The sequence below is a fragment of the Aristolochia californica genome, unplaced genomic scaffold (genome assembly GCF_029961685.1).
Source record: "Aristolochia californica isolate CCGP_79_NKW_82.1479 unplaced genomic scaffold, dmAriCali1.0.hap1 SCAF_11, whole genome shotgun sequence".
NCBI lineage: Eukaryota > Viridiplantae > Streptophyta > Magnoliopsida > Piperales > Aristolochiaceae > Aristolochia > Aristolochia californica.
In genome coordinates this window covers 33,979,956-33,997,665 of record NW_027181782.1, presented here as the reverse complement: position 1 = coordinate 33,997,665, position 17,710 = coordinate 33,979,956, and the positions used below count along the sequence as shown (strand labels likewise).

Genomic DNA, 17,710 nt, shown 5'->3' with positions numbered 1-17,710 from the left:
TGGATCAAAGCCTATATGGCACTTTTGACTGTACACATGCAGTTGACTGTTTAAAAAATCGTCATTTCTCTAATTATGTTTCAAAAGTTAAAAGTCCTTTATATATACAAGTGATTATGCGGCCGCTCATAGGAATTTGAAGTAATTAACCCAAAGATTTCATTCAAGGTGATCTAATGGATTGAGATTGCACTGACCAACAGAGGCCTCGCATGGCGCAGTCATTATGGGAGAGAAATCTGGCAATGTCAAGCCTTCAAGAAGATTTCTCGCTCTAAATAAATCAAAGAGGTCTTCTGAGACAGAGAATTAAAGACCGGTGAATATCGCAAAGAATTAAAGTTTGTAAAACGTACGTTAGGAAGATTTGATTTTACTACCATAAATAAGCAGCGATCTTTCCTGGTTTAAATTCATAAAAATGGTCTTCAATTCGATGCCTTTTTCGGGATACAGAATTCTCTTCCTCTCTGTATTTAATGGCGTCTCTTGGTACCTGAAAGAGAAACAAAGTAGAAAGAGAGCGACAGACAGAAGAACAATGGCTGGGAAACTATCTTTCGTTGTAGCTTTGCTCCTCTGCACATCGCTCATGCTCTCACCTGTCTTCTCCTCTCCCTTCGGCCAAGAGAAAGTCACTCATCTCCACTTCTATCTCAACGACATCATCAGCGGGAAGGAACCCACGGCGGTCCTGGTGGCCAAAGCCGATTCCCCCACCGGACCCTCCACCACCCCTTTCGGCAACGTCTACGCCACCGACGACCTCCTCACTGACGAGCCGGGCGGGAATGTGATCGGCAACGCGCAGGGTCTCTGGGTCTCAAGCGGTAAGGAAGAGCTTTCTCTTGTGCTCCTCATGGACTTCGGCTTCACCAGCGGCCCTTACAACGGAAGCTCCATCAGCATCTTCTCCAGGAACCAGGTGCTGCAGGAAACGAGAGCACTGGCGGTGGTCGGAGGACGAGGGCAATTTCGGTTGGCAAGGGGCTTTGCTGAGCTTAGGACGTATTACCTGAACAACACTAACGGCGACGCGATAATAGAGTATAAAGTGACTGTTTTGCATTACTGAGAACCGATTGATCTGAGTTCGTATCTAGAAGAAGATAAGAAGGATTGATGGAGACGAGTTATAGGTTTCCTTGTTCTTTTCAAGTTCTTACTATGGGTTTCTCCTGATATTTTTCTTTTGATCAGTGTGGGCTGTATAAAGAAAATAATGAACATTCATGAGGATTTGGTAATAAACAACATAGAAGGGCATCTCTTGAAGAAGCACTCATAAACAAGAATACAATGAGAAGACTAAAGTTTTAGGTATCATTGATGTAACTCACTTGTTTTGTAGCACAATTTGGAGTAATGGGGTTTGTCTAATATGAAATGCAAGGAAAGGAATAAGAAATAGAAGGAAGATTTGCAAGGGTACTACTCTCTTTCACTCAAAACCACTTTAAAGAATATTTGCAAGACTTTTGGAATAATGGCTTATAGATTTATCAGCATTAACTTCTTTATGTGAGGTTTGGTGGGGTATTTATAATTTCCCTAGCCATTTGTTACCCATTTACAAAAGTCAGTAATTTGATTGATCGATCGATCACTATAAAGTAAATGATCGATCAATCGATCATAACGGCTATTTTTATGTCAAGATGTGACTTATTGATTGATGGACTGATCGATGAACAAGTTATCGTTGATCTTGAAAAGTTAAGTTGATCGATCATTACCAGGGAATGATCAATCTATCAAAATTTCATTTGGTTATGCAATACAAGTATGATCAATCAATAATCTTCCTATGATCGATTATGCTTCATGTCCCTGACTATCAAGATTTTGACTGATCAATCAATTTAGTGTGATGATCGATCATTCATTGTAAATTCTGATTGCAATGACAATTTTGCTTTAACAGAAAATCAAAATATTTTTCCTTTTCTATATGAAGAGAGATTAGGCCAACCATTCCTCTTTTTAACTATGCAAAAAAAGATTAATGGAGTCATCACACCATCATCCTAGACTTTTCGTAAGAGAATTAGATAAGGAGTAAACAATTATCTCGTCTAAGGTCTGGAATTTCCCCTTCAAACCAGAGATTCCCTCACACCAACTGCTGCACGAGAGATTCTTTAATGGCAGTGGAGAGGCCACCACTCAGCATTTGTTTATAAGCGATTATTGGAAAAAAATTAGACGAAGATTATGATTTGAAATAGTCGCCTCTCAGAGTTTCCATTGCCAAGTTATGGTTGAGAAACTTATTTAATCTTCACGTTTCAGAGAAGGTGAATTTATTTTGAAGAGAATCGCAGCAGTGCATCGACTGGTTATGATTTTCTGGATTTCTCATCAGTTGTTTTTCTCTCAGTGATAAGATTGTTTGAATTGAAAATACCCGGTCGATGTTACTTTCTTTTCCTGCGCCTCGTCGTCCCCATAAATCAGTAACTCCCTCCACCAAAACCATGTTTGTTTGAGCGTACCCAATTACTATGAATACGTAACAGAGATCTTTGACCGGAAAAAGAAAAAAAAAACAGTGTGTAAGTCAAAGCAGGCCGCCTATAAAGCTGACCCTCCGAACCCCATCTGCCATTCCTGAACTGAAACTGGTTGGAGAGAATCGAGAGATGGGGAAGGTAGCGCAGGGACTCTTGCTTGTTCTCGCCTTGCTAGCTCTGTCCTCTGCGGGAAGCCAAGGCTTCGGGGAGGAATTAACCCATATGGGAAACTGGCGCCACAGGCTGGGACTTGGGAAGGAGAAGATAACCCAGTTGCACTTCTTCTTCCACGACACTCTGAGCGGGAGAAGCCCCAGCGCGGTGCCGATCGCTGAGGCGGAGATGACCGACAAGTCGCCGACGGTGTTCGGAAAGGTGATGATGGCCGACGACCCTCTGACTGAAGGACCGGAGCTGAAGTCGAAGGAGGTGGGAAGGGCGCAGGGGATATACGGGTCGGCTGGTCAGGAGGGGCTGAGTCTGATCATGGCCATGAGTTTCTCCTTCACAGAGGAAAAGTACAACGGAAGCTCCTTCAGCCTGATGAGCCGGAACCCAGCTATGAACCCCGTCAGGGAATTGGCTATTGTCGGCGGCACCGGCTTGTTTCGTTTGGCTAAAGGGTACGTCGTGGCGAAGACGTACTGGGTGAACGTAACCTCCGGCGACGCCATTGTAGAGTATAATGCCACTCTTGTGCATTACTGAGCTTGGAATTTATGTAATAGGAAGAAAAATAAGGTTGCAGACTGCCCACTATTGTTGCTTTAGATCCATTTCATGAGGAATCTCTTCGCCGTTGTATATCCAGAAGGATCGCTTTTCTCTTCACGGTTGTTATTCCCCGCTGAGAAGAGTGCTGTTAGAAACGATTGTACCCATGATTTAAGGTTTCGTTTTATGCTCCCAGACGCCATGAACTCTCACAAGTAGAATTGACTTCGATCGGTCTGTAACATGAATTAGACTTTCAGAACCAGATGGATCAATACAAAAAAAAGCAATCTTAATCGAATCAGAGAGGAAAAACCCTTTTAATCTTGCATTCTTGATTCTTCCCAGTTTGTTTTCACTTAGCAATGACCCAGAGGAACTGCGGTCTTGAATGATACAGCAGGTCAGAGAGGCAGAGGAGTGGTTATGGGTGGTTGTCCTTCCAACGTTTCTTGTTAGTGTTAGATTATTATTTTCAGGAGGTAGTTAGGTCAATAGTTAATTTTTTATATCATTTTATTCATAATTTTTAAATTAAGATAATTTTATTTTATAATCATATTTTTAACCATGTTAGATTACTGAAGATTAGTGACTCGCAGAACTAAAACAACGGACGTGATTCCAACAAAGCTAGGGATCAGAGGTGATAAATCGGGAGTGCCCTATTGTCGTAACAGGCGAGGGGCGGACACCCATCTCGCAATAACTAGCGAGTTTTGATCACTCATCATATCCCATTTGCTGCCTGAAGGATCATATCTCCGCTTAGCGTCTCTTCCTCTTTTTATAAGAGAATAGTCTCTTCGTTCTCTCCCCTCTTAACTATGTGGGACTAAAACGAATTCATAGTAACAGCCATACCCTCTCTAACTTCCAGCGCAAATTTGAGAAAGCTTTCTTCAGTGTCATACATATGAGAGAAATGTTGGAAAAGGGTCAAAAGAAGCTCGGCAAAAAAGCTGCCTATATTCAATCAATCAAATATATTTTACAATGCACCTAAAAGCAAAAACACTGCACTGAAGTCATTAACAGAACATGAACTATTCTTCAATCCCAAACTAAGCTAGACGAAGCATATCCCTGAATGACGAATGCCATTTGATGACCAAGCCTTCTTCCAAAGCAGGGTAAGTTTCACTCAAGAGGCATATAATCCCCATATAACTTACTCACTACATCTCTTGTGAAGAATAACCATACAACCTCGTGATATTCCTGATAAGAGGAATAAGGGCAAAAAGTGCAATCTGAAGTTGTTCTGAACTACTCAACCGGAGACTGACTTGTCCAGCCCCCTTATTGTTCAAATTTGCACGGGCAACCATATTTGTAGTGCGGCCCACAGGGAACTGTGACTGTACATTGCACCCAATTGCAAGATCACCGTGCCAATCCATAATGGAAAGACCAAGTGTTGATAGGGTCCGACCTAAAGGATAGTCCTTGTCTCTCAATGTGGCTTCCAAACTCCCACCATAAGCCACATCCCCGCGACAAGTCATGGCTCCTCCAGTCATAACAAGTCGAAACCTCTTGTGAAGCATTAGTACATCTTCAAGCTTCATTCCTGCAGTTAAAGCCTCGCCCAGCATAGTAACGGAAAGACCAGCTGCCATTTTATTGCGCCTGAAATTACTAAACTTTGTCTCACTTCTGAAAGTGTAAGCCAAATCCTTCCCTACAGTTTGCATGTCCAACCCTACTGAAGTAGCTTTTCCTTCTCCATGTTTCACAGAACTAGCCACTTCCATCTGGAGATTGCACTCCTTCTTATCTTTCACTACTTGACCTGAACAGGACACAGGTATCTGGTCCTTGACCACAAATAGCCTTTCAACATTTATACCCTCATAACCCACATCATGATCCCAACCGTGATTTTCCAGCACAGGTCTCACAAGCCACTGGTTTGAAGAATCAAGGTAGCGATAACGATGGGTGGGGTTATCGGAGTCAAAAGAAGTGGGCAGGGCCAAATCCGGCATGGGAACTGGTACAGATGCTGCCCCACCACTTTCTTCTTCTTCATTCTCATTGTGATCACTTGGCAATTCCGATGCTGTTTCAAACATTTTCTTCAAAAGCTTCCTCCGTTTTTTCTCCTCCTTCAACTGCTTCTTCATGAAAAGTTTTTCACGGTACTCTAGCTCATCATAATAAGCTTTCTTTTGTGCCTTGCTCAATTTTGCCAGCTGAGACTTTGTCAAACGCTTGAAGGGTGGCAGCTCGTCATACTCCGACTCGGCTTCTGAATCAGAAGTCTCATCCAAGTCCTCATTTATGTTATCATCATCCCCAAACTGCTCTTCTGGAAGTTTGAGTTGTGGTCTTGACTGGAGAAGGGATGACAAGAGGAAAGGTAGAGGTGGTATCCTTGAGCGAGTACCAAAAGGCTTTCCAGGTGGACTATCCTGCAGCTTTAGAAGTGTGTTTGCCTCAGCCAAAATTTTCGAGGCAAAAGAAAGTAGTAACAACTGTGGCTTCCAAACCTGCCCATTTGGCAAAACCCTCTGCCCAGCACGGTTCGTCCTACAGGCTAAATGGTTCTCAACCAATGAAACAGGGTTCATAAGTCTCACATCCCCTGCCACTTGCCTAATTGCTTGTTGAACTACATGAGACCTCTGAGTCACAAACATCTCGTAGCTTAGTGGAGTTCCATTTGGACCATCAGGAGGGGCTGATGAAGCGTGAGTAAGAACAACTATGGCATTGAACCATATGGAAAGCCCAAATATATCCGTAATAGTACGCAAAAGTGGAACATCACCAAAATCCCTGCTTTGCATATCTAACCTATCTAGATACAAAACAATGTCCGGTGGAGTCTTTTTGATAAACCGCTTAACCGAGAGGAGGATCTTCTCATTCTGGCGCTGGTCTGTCGAAGATGATAAGAGGCCAGGAGTATCAATGATCCTAACCTTGATGCCTTGAACTGTCCCAGTTATATCTTGAACTTTCTTAGTAGTGGGCTGAAAAGCATCAGTAGTGAACCTATTCTCATCAAAAATGGAGTTAATGGTGGCACTTTTACCTACACCAGTCTTCCCAAGAACCATTATTGTGCAAGAAAAGTCAAGGGCTTCCTGACCTGCTGCTTCGAGTTGCACAGCCATGGCACTCGCTCGGTCAAAGCTGAATGCCCCTGCACGGGTGGTGGTCCTACTTCCACGAAGCTGTTCAGCTAGACCTAGGCGGTAGAGAACCTGAGCCACAACAACATTATGAGGGGTCTGACCAAGTCGATGAGCAAGGCGCAAAAATTTTACTCGAATCATCTGAAGCTTCTCACGAGTCTCATCATACTCCTCTGTTTCACCATTTGCTGACTCTTCTAGGGTCTGGGCATGCTGATGTTGCACGGTTCCATTTGCCCGGGGCTGTTGCGAAACACGGGAAGGAGGTCCACGGAGGGGAGCTGAAGATCCCAGGCCTGCAGGAATAGGAGCAGGAGCAGGAGCAGGAGCAGGAGCAGCATCTTCGGGTTTTCCAGAAGATTTACCTACAACTGAATCAGAGTTTTCTTCATCAGTAGAGCTTGACTCATCATACTCTTCTATGGAGACAAAGTCTCCTTCAGATAACCTATTAACATCTGAATTTTCCAAGAAACTGGCCTGCGGTGTATCTTTTTCTTCTAGGTTGCACAACACCTCAACAGGCACAGAATCATCAGTGACATCACCCATCTCAGGGCGCTCTGAATCACCTCCCTGATTTACAGCTACCAACTCAGTGTGTGTATTAATTCCATGACTAAGCCCTCTATCATTTTCAGTGGTCTCATTTTTCTTATCAACTTTGATACATACTTCCTGAGACGATGAAGTTTCCTCTTGTGTAATCTCTATTTCCTCAGCATTATTATTCTCTGCTGCAACTGATGTTTCTTCCACTATCTCAGCCTGACCATGATGTGGAATTTGTTTGTCAATCTCAACTTCCACCAAAGAACAAACCCGCTCCTTATTTTCAACTTCTGATGGTTGCTCATTCTTCTCCACCTTCACCTCAGAATCCTCATTTTCAGAGTTTTTCCTGACCGTGACACATGCGATAGATGAACCAGTAACATCAATACAACCATTTTCAGACTCAAACCCCTCCTCAGGCTGCTTCACACCCAAATCTACTCTCATTTCCTCATCCACATGAAACAAAGGAACCTCTACAGTACGTTCATCATTTCTGGGCCCACTATCAGTTCTCATGCCGTCAGAAGCCACATTTTCTGACTTTTCAAGGACCACTACATCTGGAGCACTTGATTTTATGCTGTCAAATTTTCCATTTTCAGATAGGAGCATCTCCTCTGGCAAGTTCTTATCAAGACAAGTGTTTTCTCCGCCATTAACATGAACTACGGGAGCTTCTTCTACAATATGATCATCCCCTTTTGCAGTATCACTATCATCAGTTCCCGAGCCATTTGTTTCTATTGGGGCTTGAGTTTCCTTGGAGGTTTCAGCTCCAACACTGAGAAGAGCAGCATCTGAATGATCAACATTATCTACTTTTTCTTCTACAGCCACTGGTATATCTACATGATGCACATCATCGGTGGGCACTTCCATAGGCTCGATCTCATGCCCGCTCGGAGTGTCCCCATTTACCATCCTCTCACCCAAATTTTCCTCAATCACATCTCCTACAGTAACGAAAGCCTTGACCTCTGATTCTTTCTGCTCCTGCTCCTCCAACTGCCTCGCAGGAGTATTAACCTCCTCCTGCATCGCCTCCTCGAAAACCTCATCTGCCTCTTTGTCCTTCATTTCATTATCATCCGAAACACGGCTCACTCCGTTTCCTACTCTTGGCTTCAAACTCTCGTCTTCCAGGTCATTTCCCTCCCCTAAATGAACTCTGTCCGCAAAACTTCCACCCCTGTTTTCCATCACGCTACTTTTATCTTACAAAATTGCCAGTGAACAATTCCTAGTTGCACAACAATCACCAACATCAAAAAACAAAACAAAAAACCAGAAACAAAATAACCACCCAAAGAGAGCATTAATTTGCCGAATTCACTTAACGTAAACCAGAAACCGAACATTCAGATCTAAAAAAGAAGAATTTACGGGTTCAGATAAGATGTACCGATTTCAATAATCCAACAACGGATAAAATCAGTACAAAAAAAAATCGAACTAACGAGCTAACCTGGAGAGCAGGCGGAGGCGATAATAAGCCCTATCTTCTTCCTCTGTCCCGCACCCGAACCTGGAATCTCCCATCTCTCTTCTCTATTATTGTCTTATTAAAAGTGATTTGGCGAACCCGGGCTCAGAAACATCGACGGTCGAGGACGCGAAAAGGCCCGATCGGATGGCTAGTCTTCGTGGTAGGCCTTCATCGTGGAACACGCCAGCGTCAGATCGTGCTCGGTTTAATTCACATGTGCGCGTCTAAGACACAAAAGGTCGTTGAGTAGTCGCTACTTAAAGTATCCGATTTCCCAAATGGGCACCGGCCCCCGCCGTTCGGTGTCCTACCCGCTCCGGTGACGGCATTAAGTAACAAAATAAAACATTAAATACCTTTGTTAAAATTGGTGTAAAAGCATATTAAAGGGTATTTTTGTCATATTATATAGTTTCCTGTTTTACTTTTACAATGAGAAATCATTGTCTTCGTCATCATTGCAATCACCATCATCTTCTCCATAATCTCAGGCTGTGATGGATGAGATACTGGAAAAACAGATAAACTTTAGAGAACCAAATTGACTGATAAGGAGATTGCAGGAGTTGCCAGTCGGCCTCCTTCTGAAGAACTAAACGCCTGTTCCCGACGTGCCCGACGATAGTGAACCAGAACTGCGTTCTTCGCTCCTCGACCTCAAGTATCGATTCTTCGTCCACTTCGTCTTCCAGAACAACACATCTGTGTCCAGACATGGCACCTTGATGGTTGTTTTTGTTGTAGGGTAGACATGCTGTCCTTCTGAAACTGATTTTTGATACCAACTTTACTTAATTCTTGCCATTCTTCTCGCTTCTGATCACACCTTTCCATAGACAAATTCATCAGTTCTTCGTGTTTTTAATCGACAGAATGGGTGAGGGAAGAATCAGTTCTTAATCTTTGTTAATCATTTTCGAATAAACCTTTAACACGACTTAACACTCTTAAAAAATTGAAATGTGATGAATCCCACTGGATTTGTGTACTCTAAATGTAGCAAAGAAAGAAACATTATACGATTGTTTGTGAGAATTAATATCTCATATTCACAAAATGATTCCCGTTCATGGACTGCAGTGATGATAACCCCCAGTTCAGGCTCGCCCATTCTATGCTAAGGCCCAAGAGCTAATGATAACCCCACTGGAGTTGTTTCATATGTCATTTATTTATACGTCACTCTAGGAATTCATGAAAAAAAAAGAAAATAAGAATTTGATTATTATTATTTTTAAAAATAATTATTAAAAATAAGAGAATAATTAAATTCTCCTTTTCATTAACTATTTTTAAAAATAATAATGATCAAATTCTTATTTTCTTTTCTGTTCTAGGGTTCCAAACAGATGCTCAAGAGAAAGATCACACTCGACAAAGAAACGAAACATTAAGCACAAAAAGTGTCTTTTCTGAAAGTTGAAAACAGGGAAAAGACATTAAAATAGTGTTCAGGCATTCTCATACGACAAACCCAAGTAACCATGTGTTAAACATGTAATATTTAACTAATGATGAAGAACATGATAAGATGAGGATTCAACAATGACTGGGTTTTTTATTTCACAAAGAGGGAACTGCACAGAACACAAGCTAAAGAAAGGAAAAAGTTAATAGCTTCATAAGATTCACAAGGACAATCCAAGGCCTGTCCATGGGTGTGTTTGCTACATGTATGGTGTACACATACAAGCTCATTCTCAAAGAAGCAAAAGAAATAGACCACAACGATACAATGTCAGTAAGAAGTTTCTCATGGGTTACCAATGCTTTCCGGGTAGAAGACTGATCAGTCTCATTTTACTTCGTGTGACAGCCAGGTGCTACAAAAAGAGTCATTTTTTATTTCTCCCAGTTTTTGACGCCCACTGAAAGTGATTACATCTTGCTTCTGGATTTGAAGGGGGTCCCTGACAGACAGAAGTTGGTAGTTCATTACCACCATTTTACAGAACAGAAATGAGCTAGACTTTACTAAGATATAACCAGAAGAAACACAAGAACTATTCAAACCATAGATAGTTGCTTGAAGCTCACAATTAGAAAATATAATGGCTTAAAAGCTAATCAACACGTTCCGCCTGAGGTGAACATATGTTAACAACAATGAACATCAAAAGATGTATGCACTCGGCACTTCAAAGTAAATAGCTGCAACAGTCTATTGGGAAGTATGTGAGAAAAAGCATGACAAGAAAAAAGAATACCTCAGCACGAGTACAGACGTAAAACCCACGACCCAAATTTGGACCAGGTTTTTTCACCGACCTTTTAACGCAAGGCTCACCATGGCCTACACATAAGGGTATGCTCTTCTGCATAAATTGTTGGATTCTTTGCCACTCAAGTGATGCAGAGGTACTTCGATCCTTTTCAGAAGAACAATATGTCTCTACCCTTTCTCGGTCTTGACAACAAGCATTTGTCTCAAACTCATCTTGTTGGAGACTAAATTCGTTAACTAAATCAATCTCTGCTTTTGTTTTATCCACTTGACTAACTGAAACGTCAACACTAACATTCGTCCCAACTTCTTTTTGTTGGAGACTACTCTCATTTATGGCACTAATCTCCTCAGTCACACACAAAGAATCCAGTTCGGCATTTGCTTTACCCACTTGACTGTCTGAAATATTAATACTGATATCTGTACTAGGTTTTCTCTTCTGAAAAAATGATTTTAGAGTTGGTTGAGAACATCCATGTCTACCTCTTTTCCTTTTCACATCACCAGAAACCTGTAGTCTATATTTCTCCGGATCGTGCTCAGTAAGTGATCCAAAGGTGTTCGATGATATCTCCGAGCTACTGTTCTCCACTTCAGAACTTTCACTACCAATTAATTGGGAGCCACATTGATTGTTGTCTCCATGATGTTCTTGTCTTTTTAGTAGCAATGATACTACAAAAGAATAAAAGTTTCAGTGACCATGCAAACTGGATGAGGAAACTAAACGTCAAGCACGTTGAAGAGACAATGCTGACCAATAGTCTGTTGCCGTCCTCGCACCTCAGGAATATAGCGTGCAGCCAAAGATGGAAGATTATGCACTGGTAAGTCTGGTATTTCCTGTAGAAATATGTAAACAGGTACATGATCTGAACCTTCTAATCTGACAGTTCTCCCTCCATTCCATCTGTGAGGTTTGAAGTACAGAAATCTGTTACACAAAATGAAGAAAAGAAACATATATGAATAAAGAAACTATTCCTGCCTACCTAGAAATGGAATTAGTTTTCCATCGCTTAAACTCAGTAAGTATCTCACATTCTTTCACATGACATCTTAAAATGTCATGTTCTTCTAAGCCAGTCTTTTGATGTAAACATGGTCCACCAATGAGAATGTGATCAATTCTTGATCCATGATTCAGTTCTTCCGCACCAGAACACTGTGACCAGCAGGTGTATGCTTCACTGTAAACAATTTTTGCAAAACATATTAGCTAATTATATGATTTTCATTTTAAGTAAATGAATTAAAAGTGATCAACTTGCAAAGGCAATGACACAGAATTGCTGAGGCAATCTTGCCAAGCTATGAGCTACAATACAGACGAGAAGGGCTAGGACACAAATCTTGTCCTCAGTATGTAGGAGAACTAACATAACAATGCAAACAGTGTTTTAATGCACTTGTACACGGGACATGATTAGGTATTCCTTAACTGGTCTTTGTACTTGAAGGCAGCTAAAAAGATCAATGCACTTTATATAAAAATACAAATAGGAGACGAGTAGTATCTCATAAACTCATTGAGAAGTACACATAAAATAAATAACACCACATAAAGCAACTATGCACATGTATAAAACTACTAACTTTGCAAGGGAAGGATCAGTAACCCTACACTAAGGACAATCTTCTGCACTAGTGGTGCTATCATTTGCAACTGTAGTGATGCAGCATACATAATTTGCTTCTCAGGAGAACATGAGTAACGGCAGAATAATATGACCCTAAGAGCCTTAAGCTGTTAAAATATCAAGGGTTATGATCTCTAAGAGGTTTTATTTTCCTATTCATGTTAATGGTTTTAAATCCTATATAAGGTCAATGGCAGCTAAAGGTATGTAGTGAGATTGCTCTGAGATATCATATATATACATGAGAAGACAAGCACTTAAATTTCTGGACATCAGAAATAGCATGCTTACAGTTAGAAACCATCTTATTCAAATGTTTTGTTTATGCTCTTCATTTCAAGAAGCTTAAAATTGATTTTTGATGGCAACTCAAAAGGCAAATCAGGCCTAGTATGCAGTGGTGGACTGATCCCTCCTGATGCCAGATAATTTAAATTGGATTTTTGTGGTAGCTCAATAGGTGAGTTAATCCTGGTGTGTTGTGGTGGTGGAGAGATCCATGACAGCATGAGCAAGATCATTATTGCATTCTCAAACATCCTACCCCACCCTCCCTCCTCCACACAACTCCGTCAATACTTCAATGAGATAGTAGACATTGCCTCTCAGGTTGGCATCACTAGAACACACTCCCTGTGGGAAGCCAACTATCTGTCTACTGCACTCATTTGGAACAGATTCCAGTAACACCTTATTGGTTGTTGTTGGTGAAGACACAATCGCCTTCGTTCATACATAATATTTTCTTCTTATATTTTAATTTTTTTTACTTATATTTGTCCATTTGTTGTTTTTACCTTTCATCATGACTAATTTTTCTTCTTTACCAAGTAATCTCTGTCATAGAGGCCCTACGTACATTTTCCAATTCAGTAACACCCTTCATGCTACCGTAAGAAAAAGGAATAAGTAAATAAAGACTTAACATCTCTTCGTTTTCTGGTTTAATTGCTTGTCACCATGCATTTTTGTATGGCTTGCTACACCTGTATTTTTGTATTTTAAAGATGTAAAACTTGGGGCTTATGCTTCAGAACCAACAATTTACTTTTCGCCAGGGACTACTGTTGCATGAAAAGGAAAAAGAGAGCAGGAAAAAAGAAGCAAATAAGATTAGGAGGAAGACAATGTTTATAACTATTGGACATTTGATTTATAGATGTATGTTTGCAAAATGATAACGACAGAGATTAACCAAAGTGGAGCCGATTTGGGTCATAATATTCTTCTAGCTGTGCTGTGGCGCTCAAGGTAATGCAAATTTTTAAGGCCATTTCAACCCGTTCTTCTATTAATTGTTACTGAAGAATATATAAGATATCACTAAATAAATTCAATCTTAAGCAAAAACAATAGACACATGATGTGTACCAGGAGCCAATACCATAAGGGATGCTTTGCTCTAAAAGCATCAACAAAAGCACCTCCATGTTCCACCAATAAAGACCGCATCCATTTCCTGAACCTAAATATAGTAAATAATAATCATGTCAAGAGAAATTTCAAAGTATTCTGAAAATTTAACTGGTTTTAACCCCTTTGATTAAGATAGGTACTCGTCTCTCTTGGCTTTAAATACGCATCCACAAGATTTCCATAGTATTCATACAATTTTTTTAGTGAAAAAAAAAACCCCACATTAAAAAGTGTTAAGAAAAATGATTAGGTTATAAAGTTAAGCAATAGGCCTCCTAAGTGGTTAGTCATTTTGAGATAGAACAAGGCTCAACAAGATAGTGGTATCAAAGCAGGTAGTACAGGTGAACCAAGGCCTAGTGTGTGTTCCCCAGGTTATTTGTGTAATGTAGGCTCCATGAAGTAAAAGGCAGGTTATCTGTTTGTTGTGGACATGTTGCAAACCCATTATATGTAAACTTGAATGTGAGGGGTAGTATTAAATGGAAAAAGTCCTACATTGAAAAGGGTTCAGAAAAATGATTAGGTTATTAGGTTGAGCAATGGGCCTCCTAAGTGGCTGGTCATTTTGGGAAGAAACCAGGCTCAACCCAATATGATTAATCTAAACAACTAAGCTCTAAAATGTTTTCTGTGTATTTAGAAAAGAGTTTGATTTTCTTAAAGGATTACTTACAAGTTCTCCTCAAAATCAGGCCCTGCACCAGATCTGTCTATAGCAGCAGGTGCAATATTGAAATCACCTACCACAATAACCCTCTTTCCTTTGCTTAAAAGAGATTCCCACTTTTTCTGTAAACAAAGCAAAGGAGAAGCCACATAAACAAAGGAAATGGTAGTTAAGTACAGCATAAAACTGGTAGATGGAATGCGGAGTGGAATTAGATTAAATTATGAAATAACACTAATAAAATCATTTTCTGGTGATGGAGACAAGGTTAATAGAACCAAGTACCTGTAAAACTTTGTAAAATATGAATTTAAAGCGAGTCCTCTCCTTATCATCAGGCTCTGCTCGAGGTCCATATATATTGAAAAGAACTGCACAGTTCAAAGTAATCTTTTCCTGGTTAACTGAAAAGGTGATTTCCTGCCCAAACAGGGACTACAGAACTAGGAGTTTTATTTTTTATTATTTTCCTTCCCCTTTTTGCTAAAAACTAGAGTCAGAAAAACATTATAACACATCATAAACTACAAATTGTAAGTCATCATTTTTTGTCTTTAGTAGCAGAACTTTTAGCCCTCTGGTAAGGTATTTTACTCTAAACTGAAAGATTTTCGACTCCCATAATTACAGAAGGGAATTCAGCAGTGGTGATCTCTTGGTTTGCAAAGAAAGTGCCCCCTCCGTGGAACTTGAGACAGACCTATGATGGAAAATTTCTCTCTTTGTTCTGGCAGGGAGATTATTTGGCAACACAAATTAAGATCAACAGCACTCATATGCTGACCATTTGATGAAAGACAGTGTTTCTCACCACCATTTAGTGACCAGAAGCTCTCCCCAGCTTTAAGCTTTGGGCTATGGCCCATGTTTTTATTTTTACTTTTAAGCCTTAAGTTTTAAGTTTGTATTGTAAGATTTTTCTTTTCGCTAAGTAGTAAAGCTATTCACCATTCTTTAAAAAAAATAAAAATCACCATTTTTTCTGTAGTCTCAGACTTTCTTGAACTTATTATGAGTACAATTCTTATGACATAGTAAAGGTTTTTAATGTGCACAAACTGTATGACTTGAAAGAAGATGCTTTTACTGAGTGAATCCCTCTTGATAAGATGGACACTTACCAAAATGTCCATGATCTGTGATAATACAACGTCCCTCACTGTCAATCTTGATAAGATCCTGCCTTGTCACATTTTTTATGTCATCGGCTTCTAAATTTAACTCAACTGGAAAATTTATGAAAACGCCTCTTTTTGAAGATTCTAAGAGACCTGTGAAGCCCTCTTCTGCTGCAACTGGTAATGCCACTTCATTACTGGAGAAAGCCGAGTTTACACGGCAAAAGGTTGCAACACCTACACAAGACACAAATTTCATTAAGGTTTGTAAACCACAGAAAAGAAAAGAAAAGAAAAGAAGAAAAGGGGAGAGTCTTTTTCCAGTATTTGGCAGCACTGATTTTTTAAGAGAAAAAAACATGAGAGCAACTTACTTTCTCTCTTAGCTAATGGACTTTTTTATAAAAGAGTATGGAATTTGGAGAGAAAAGAAAAGAAAGAGAAATAGGAGAGAAAATTTTAAATATTCTAATTTTTCTTTTCCCCTCCATTTTCCATGTGCATCCAAACAAGAGAAACTATATTTCTTTTCCATTTTCTCTCTTATTTTCCATGGGCATCCAAAGAAGAGAAAAGAAACCACTTTCATTTTCTTTTATTTTCTTTTTCTCTTCCTCTTCTCTTTCTTTTCTTTTCTCTCCACTTTCTGTATTCCAAACACCACCTAAAAGAAGGGATAAATGGACTAACACAACCAAAATGAGATATCCAGTAGGTCACTAACATTTCCCCATGAAATATTAAGTAACAAAGCATTATTTCAAGAGTAATTTAGCAATTAAATTACAATTTTTTCGGCATAGTGGCTTACCAGAGTATCCTACACGTCCTTTTTCAGAAGAGCGAGTGCAGGAGAAAAAAGCTTCATACCCTTCAGCCGTAGTCAAATCTGCTGTTAGGTCTTGTCTTGATAACTTAGTCTCCTGCCGTTAGTTACGTTAAAAATGAAAGAGCAAATACCACCACGAATGAAGGAACTGAATTAGAAAGAAAGAGCCCGGAATTGTTTCTACAACAATCAGTCAGACATATACAGCGCAAAGATAAATTCAACTTTCCATAGCATTAACCACGTACATTGAAATGAAAAACAAAAAAAGCAGCAATCCCCATACAGAATTATTATATTCGTGAGAAATGCGCTATACCATTCATCACTCCAGTCCTGAACGAGCAATTTCATCTCTAGCTTCATACAATACCATAAAAAGAGGGGGACCTCACCCAAATCATTTTGACAATCGGACTAAAAAAAAACAAAGCATTAAATATAATTTCTCAGTCGAGAACCACCCAGAGGAAACGAATATCTGAAAATAAGAAATAAAATTAAAGAGAGCATGAGACCTGAATGCAAATGACATCAGCTTCGAGGGAGTTAAGGAGTTTGAGGAGAGAACCAAATTGAGTGACGCGTTGTCTCAGGCTGTTCACATTGTATGTGACGATCTTCATTTTTCCATTTGAACTGCTTCAAAACCAGATACACAAAGACACCCTCCCATCCATATTAAATATCCTTCTTCCAGAGAAAAAGCGTAGTTCCTCTTCCTTCTTCTCGAAAGCAGAATTCAGAGTGGCGAATCGGCAAGGGCTTGCAGCCAGCGCAAGCCGCAGGGACTATTTCGGAGTTACAGGGACTATTGGGTTGGGTGAGTGTGACCCAACCCAATGAGTTGTAAGAATTCATGCAAGGGTGTGTGAGTCTGACCCAACCCACTGTGTGTGCCTGTTCACCATCCAAAAGAGCACAAGCTAGAACCACTAAAAAGGCTTTGAGAGGCAAAGGCACAGCAGAAAAAAGATGAACAAGAAAACATGCAAGGAAGAATTTGTGAAAAATGGAGGCATAGAGAATTGGGGGAGAAAGGCGGCTCTGTTTGCTTTGTCATCTCTATTTTAGTCTTATGAGAGACACCCTTCATTTGATAAACAAGTCCAAACTATTAACAGGTATACAAAAACTCATACGAATTGCAAACTCTTTTTGTCCTTGAAAGCAAGAAAAATGACTTTTGACTGAAGGTTGTGGAGAAGTTCTCAATGGTGATGCTTTTTTACTTGGTGCAATACCAATAGGATTGATTTCTCCAAATTCAAGATCCATGCTATCAGCTGCAAGATGCACTCCCTCATGTATAAGAGAAATAAGAAATTGATCAAGGTTTCTTTTCATTCTTTGAATCAGTTCGGGTTCGTTCGAACCCCTAGAAAAGAAAATA

At 40.1% G+C, this 17,710-nt stretch overlaps 4 protein-coding genes and 1 non-coding gene across 5 annotated transcripts; 2 read left to right on the top strand and 3 right to left on the bottom strand.

Moving 5' to 3' along the window:
* The first annotated feature begins 541 nt into the window (after positions 1-541).
* On the top strand, positions 542-1,075 carry LOC137943830 (dirigent protein 4-like). The gene has a single exon (XM_068789263.1). The coding sequence runs from the start codon at positions 542-544 to the stop codon at positions 1,073-1,075; it is 534 nt and encodes a 177-aa protein (XP_068645364.1).
* A 1,560-nt stretch (positions 1,076-2,635) lies between these two features.
* LOC137945049 (dirigent protein 23-like) lies at positions 2,636-3,356 on the top strand. Its single transcript, XM_068790924.1, has one exon. It carries the CDS (start codon positions 2,643-2,645, stop codon positions 3,219-3,221), a length of 579 nt encoding a protein of 192 aa, XP_068647025.1. The 5' UTR covers positions 2,636-2,642; the 3' UTR covers positions 3,222-3,356.
* A 507-nt stretch (positions 3,357-3,863) lies between these two features.
* On the bottom strand, positions 3,864-3,966 carry LOC137945070 (small nucleolar RNA Z279/snoR105/snoR108). Its single transcript, XR_011110890.1, has one exon. It is a non-coding gene; the product is annotated as a small nucleolar RNA Z279/snoR105/snoR108 (small nucleolar RNA).
* Positions 3,967-4,177: 211 nt separating this feature from the next.
* LOC137944928 (translocase of chloroplast 101, chloroplastic-like) lies at positions 4,178-8,461 on the bottom strand. Its single transcript, XM_068790742.1, has 2 exons — positions 8,397-8,461; positions 4,178-8,171 (listed from the first exon to the last, which is right to left on the bottom strand). Exon 2 carries the CDS (start codon positions 8,129-8,131, stop codon positions 4,406-4,408), a length of 3,726 nt encoding a protein of 1,241 aa, XP_068646843.1. The 5' UTR covers positions 8,132-8,171; positions 8,397-8,461; the 3' UTR covers positions 4,178-4,405.
* Positions 8,462-10,015: 1,554 nt separating this feature from the next.
* On the bottom strand, positions 10,016-17,319 carry LOC137944032 (DNA-(apurinic or apyrimidinic site) endonuclease 2-like). Its single transcript, XM_068789522.1, has 10 exons — positions 16,836-17,319; positions 16,300-16,411; positions 15,492-15,725; positions 14,656-14,741; positions 14,377-14,492; positions 13,669-13,749; positions 11,637-11,834; positions 11,403-11,554; positions 10,625-11,319; positions 10,016-10,327 (listed from the first exon to the last, which is right to left on the bottom strand). Exons 1-10 carry the CDS (start codon positions 16,941-16,943, stop codon positions 10,253-10,255), a joined length of 1,857 nt encoding a protein of 618 aa, XP_068645623.1. The 5' UTR covers positions 16,944-17,319; the 3' UTR covers positions 10,016-10,252.
* Positions 17,320-17,710: the final 391 nt, after the last annotated feature.

Bases quoted from the DNA above. Each gene is read 5' to 3' on its own strand.
- LOC137943830 (XM_068789263.1), top strand. From the start codon at position 542: ATGGCTGGGAAACTATCTTTCGTTGTAGCTTTGCTCCTCTGCACATCG.
- LOC137945049 (XM_068790924.1), top strand. From the start codon at position 2,643: ATGGGGAAGGTAGCGCAGGGACTCTTGCTTGTTCTCGCCTTGCTAGCT.
- LOC137944928 (XM_068790742.1), bottom strand. From the start codon at position 8,131: ATGGAAAACAGGGGTGGAAGTTTTGCGGACAGAGTTCATTTAGGGGAG.
- LOC137944032 (XM_068789522.1), bottom strand. From the start codon at position 16,943: ATGAAGATCGTCACATACAATGTGAACAGCCTGAGACAACGCGTCACT. The intron at 11,555-11,636 runs GTAGGCAGGAAT...CAAACCTCACAG, and splicing joins AAAACTAATTCCATTTCTAG to ATGGAATGGAGGGAGAACTG. The intron at 10,328-10,624 runs GTATTCTTTTTT...TCTGTCTGTCAG, and splicing joins ACGTCTGTACTCGTGCTGAG to GGACCCCCTTCAAATCCAGA.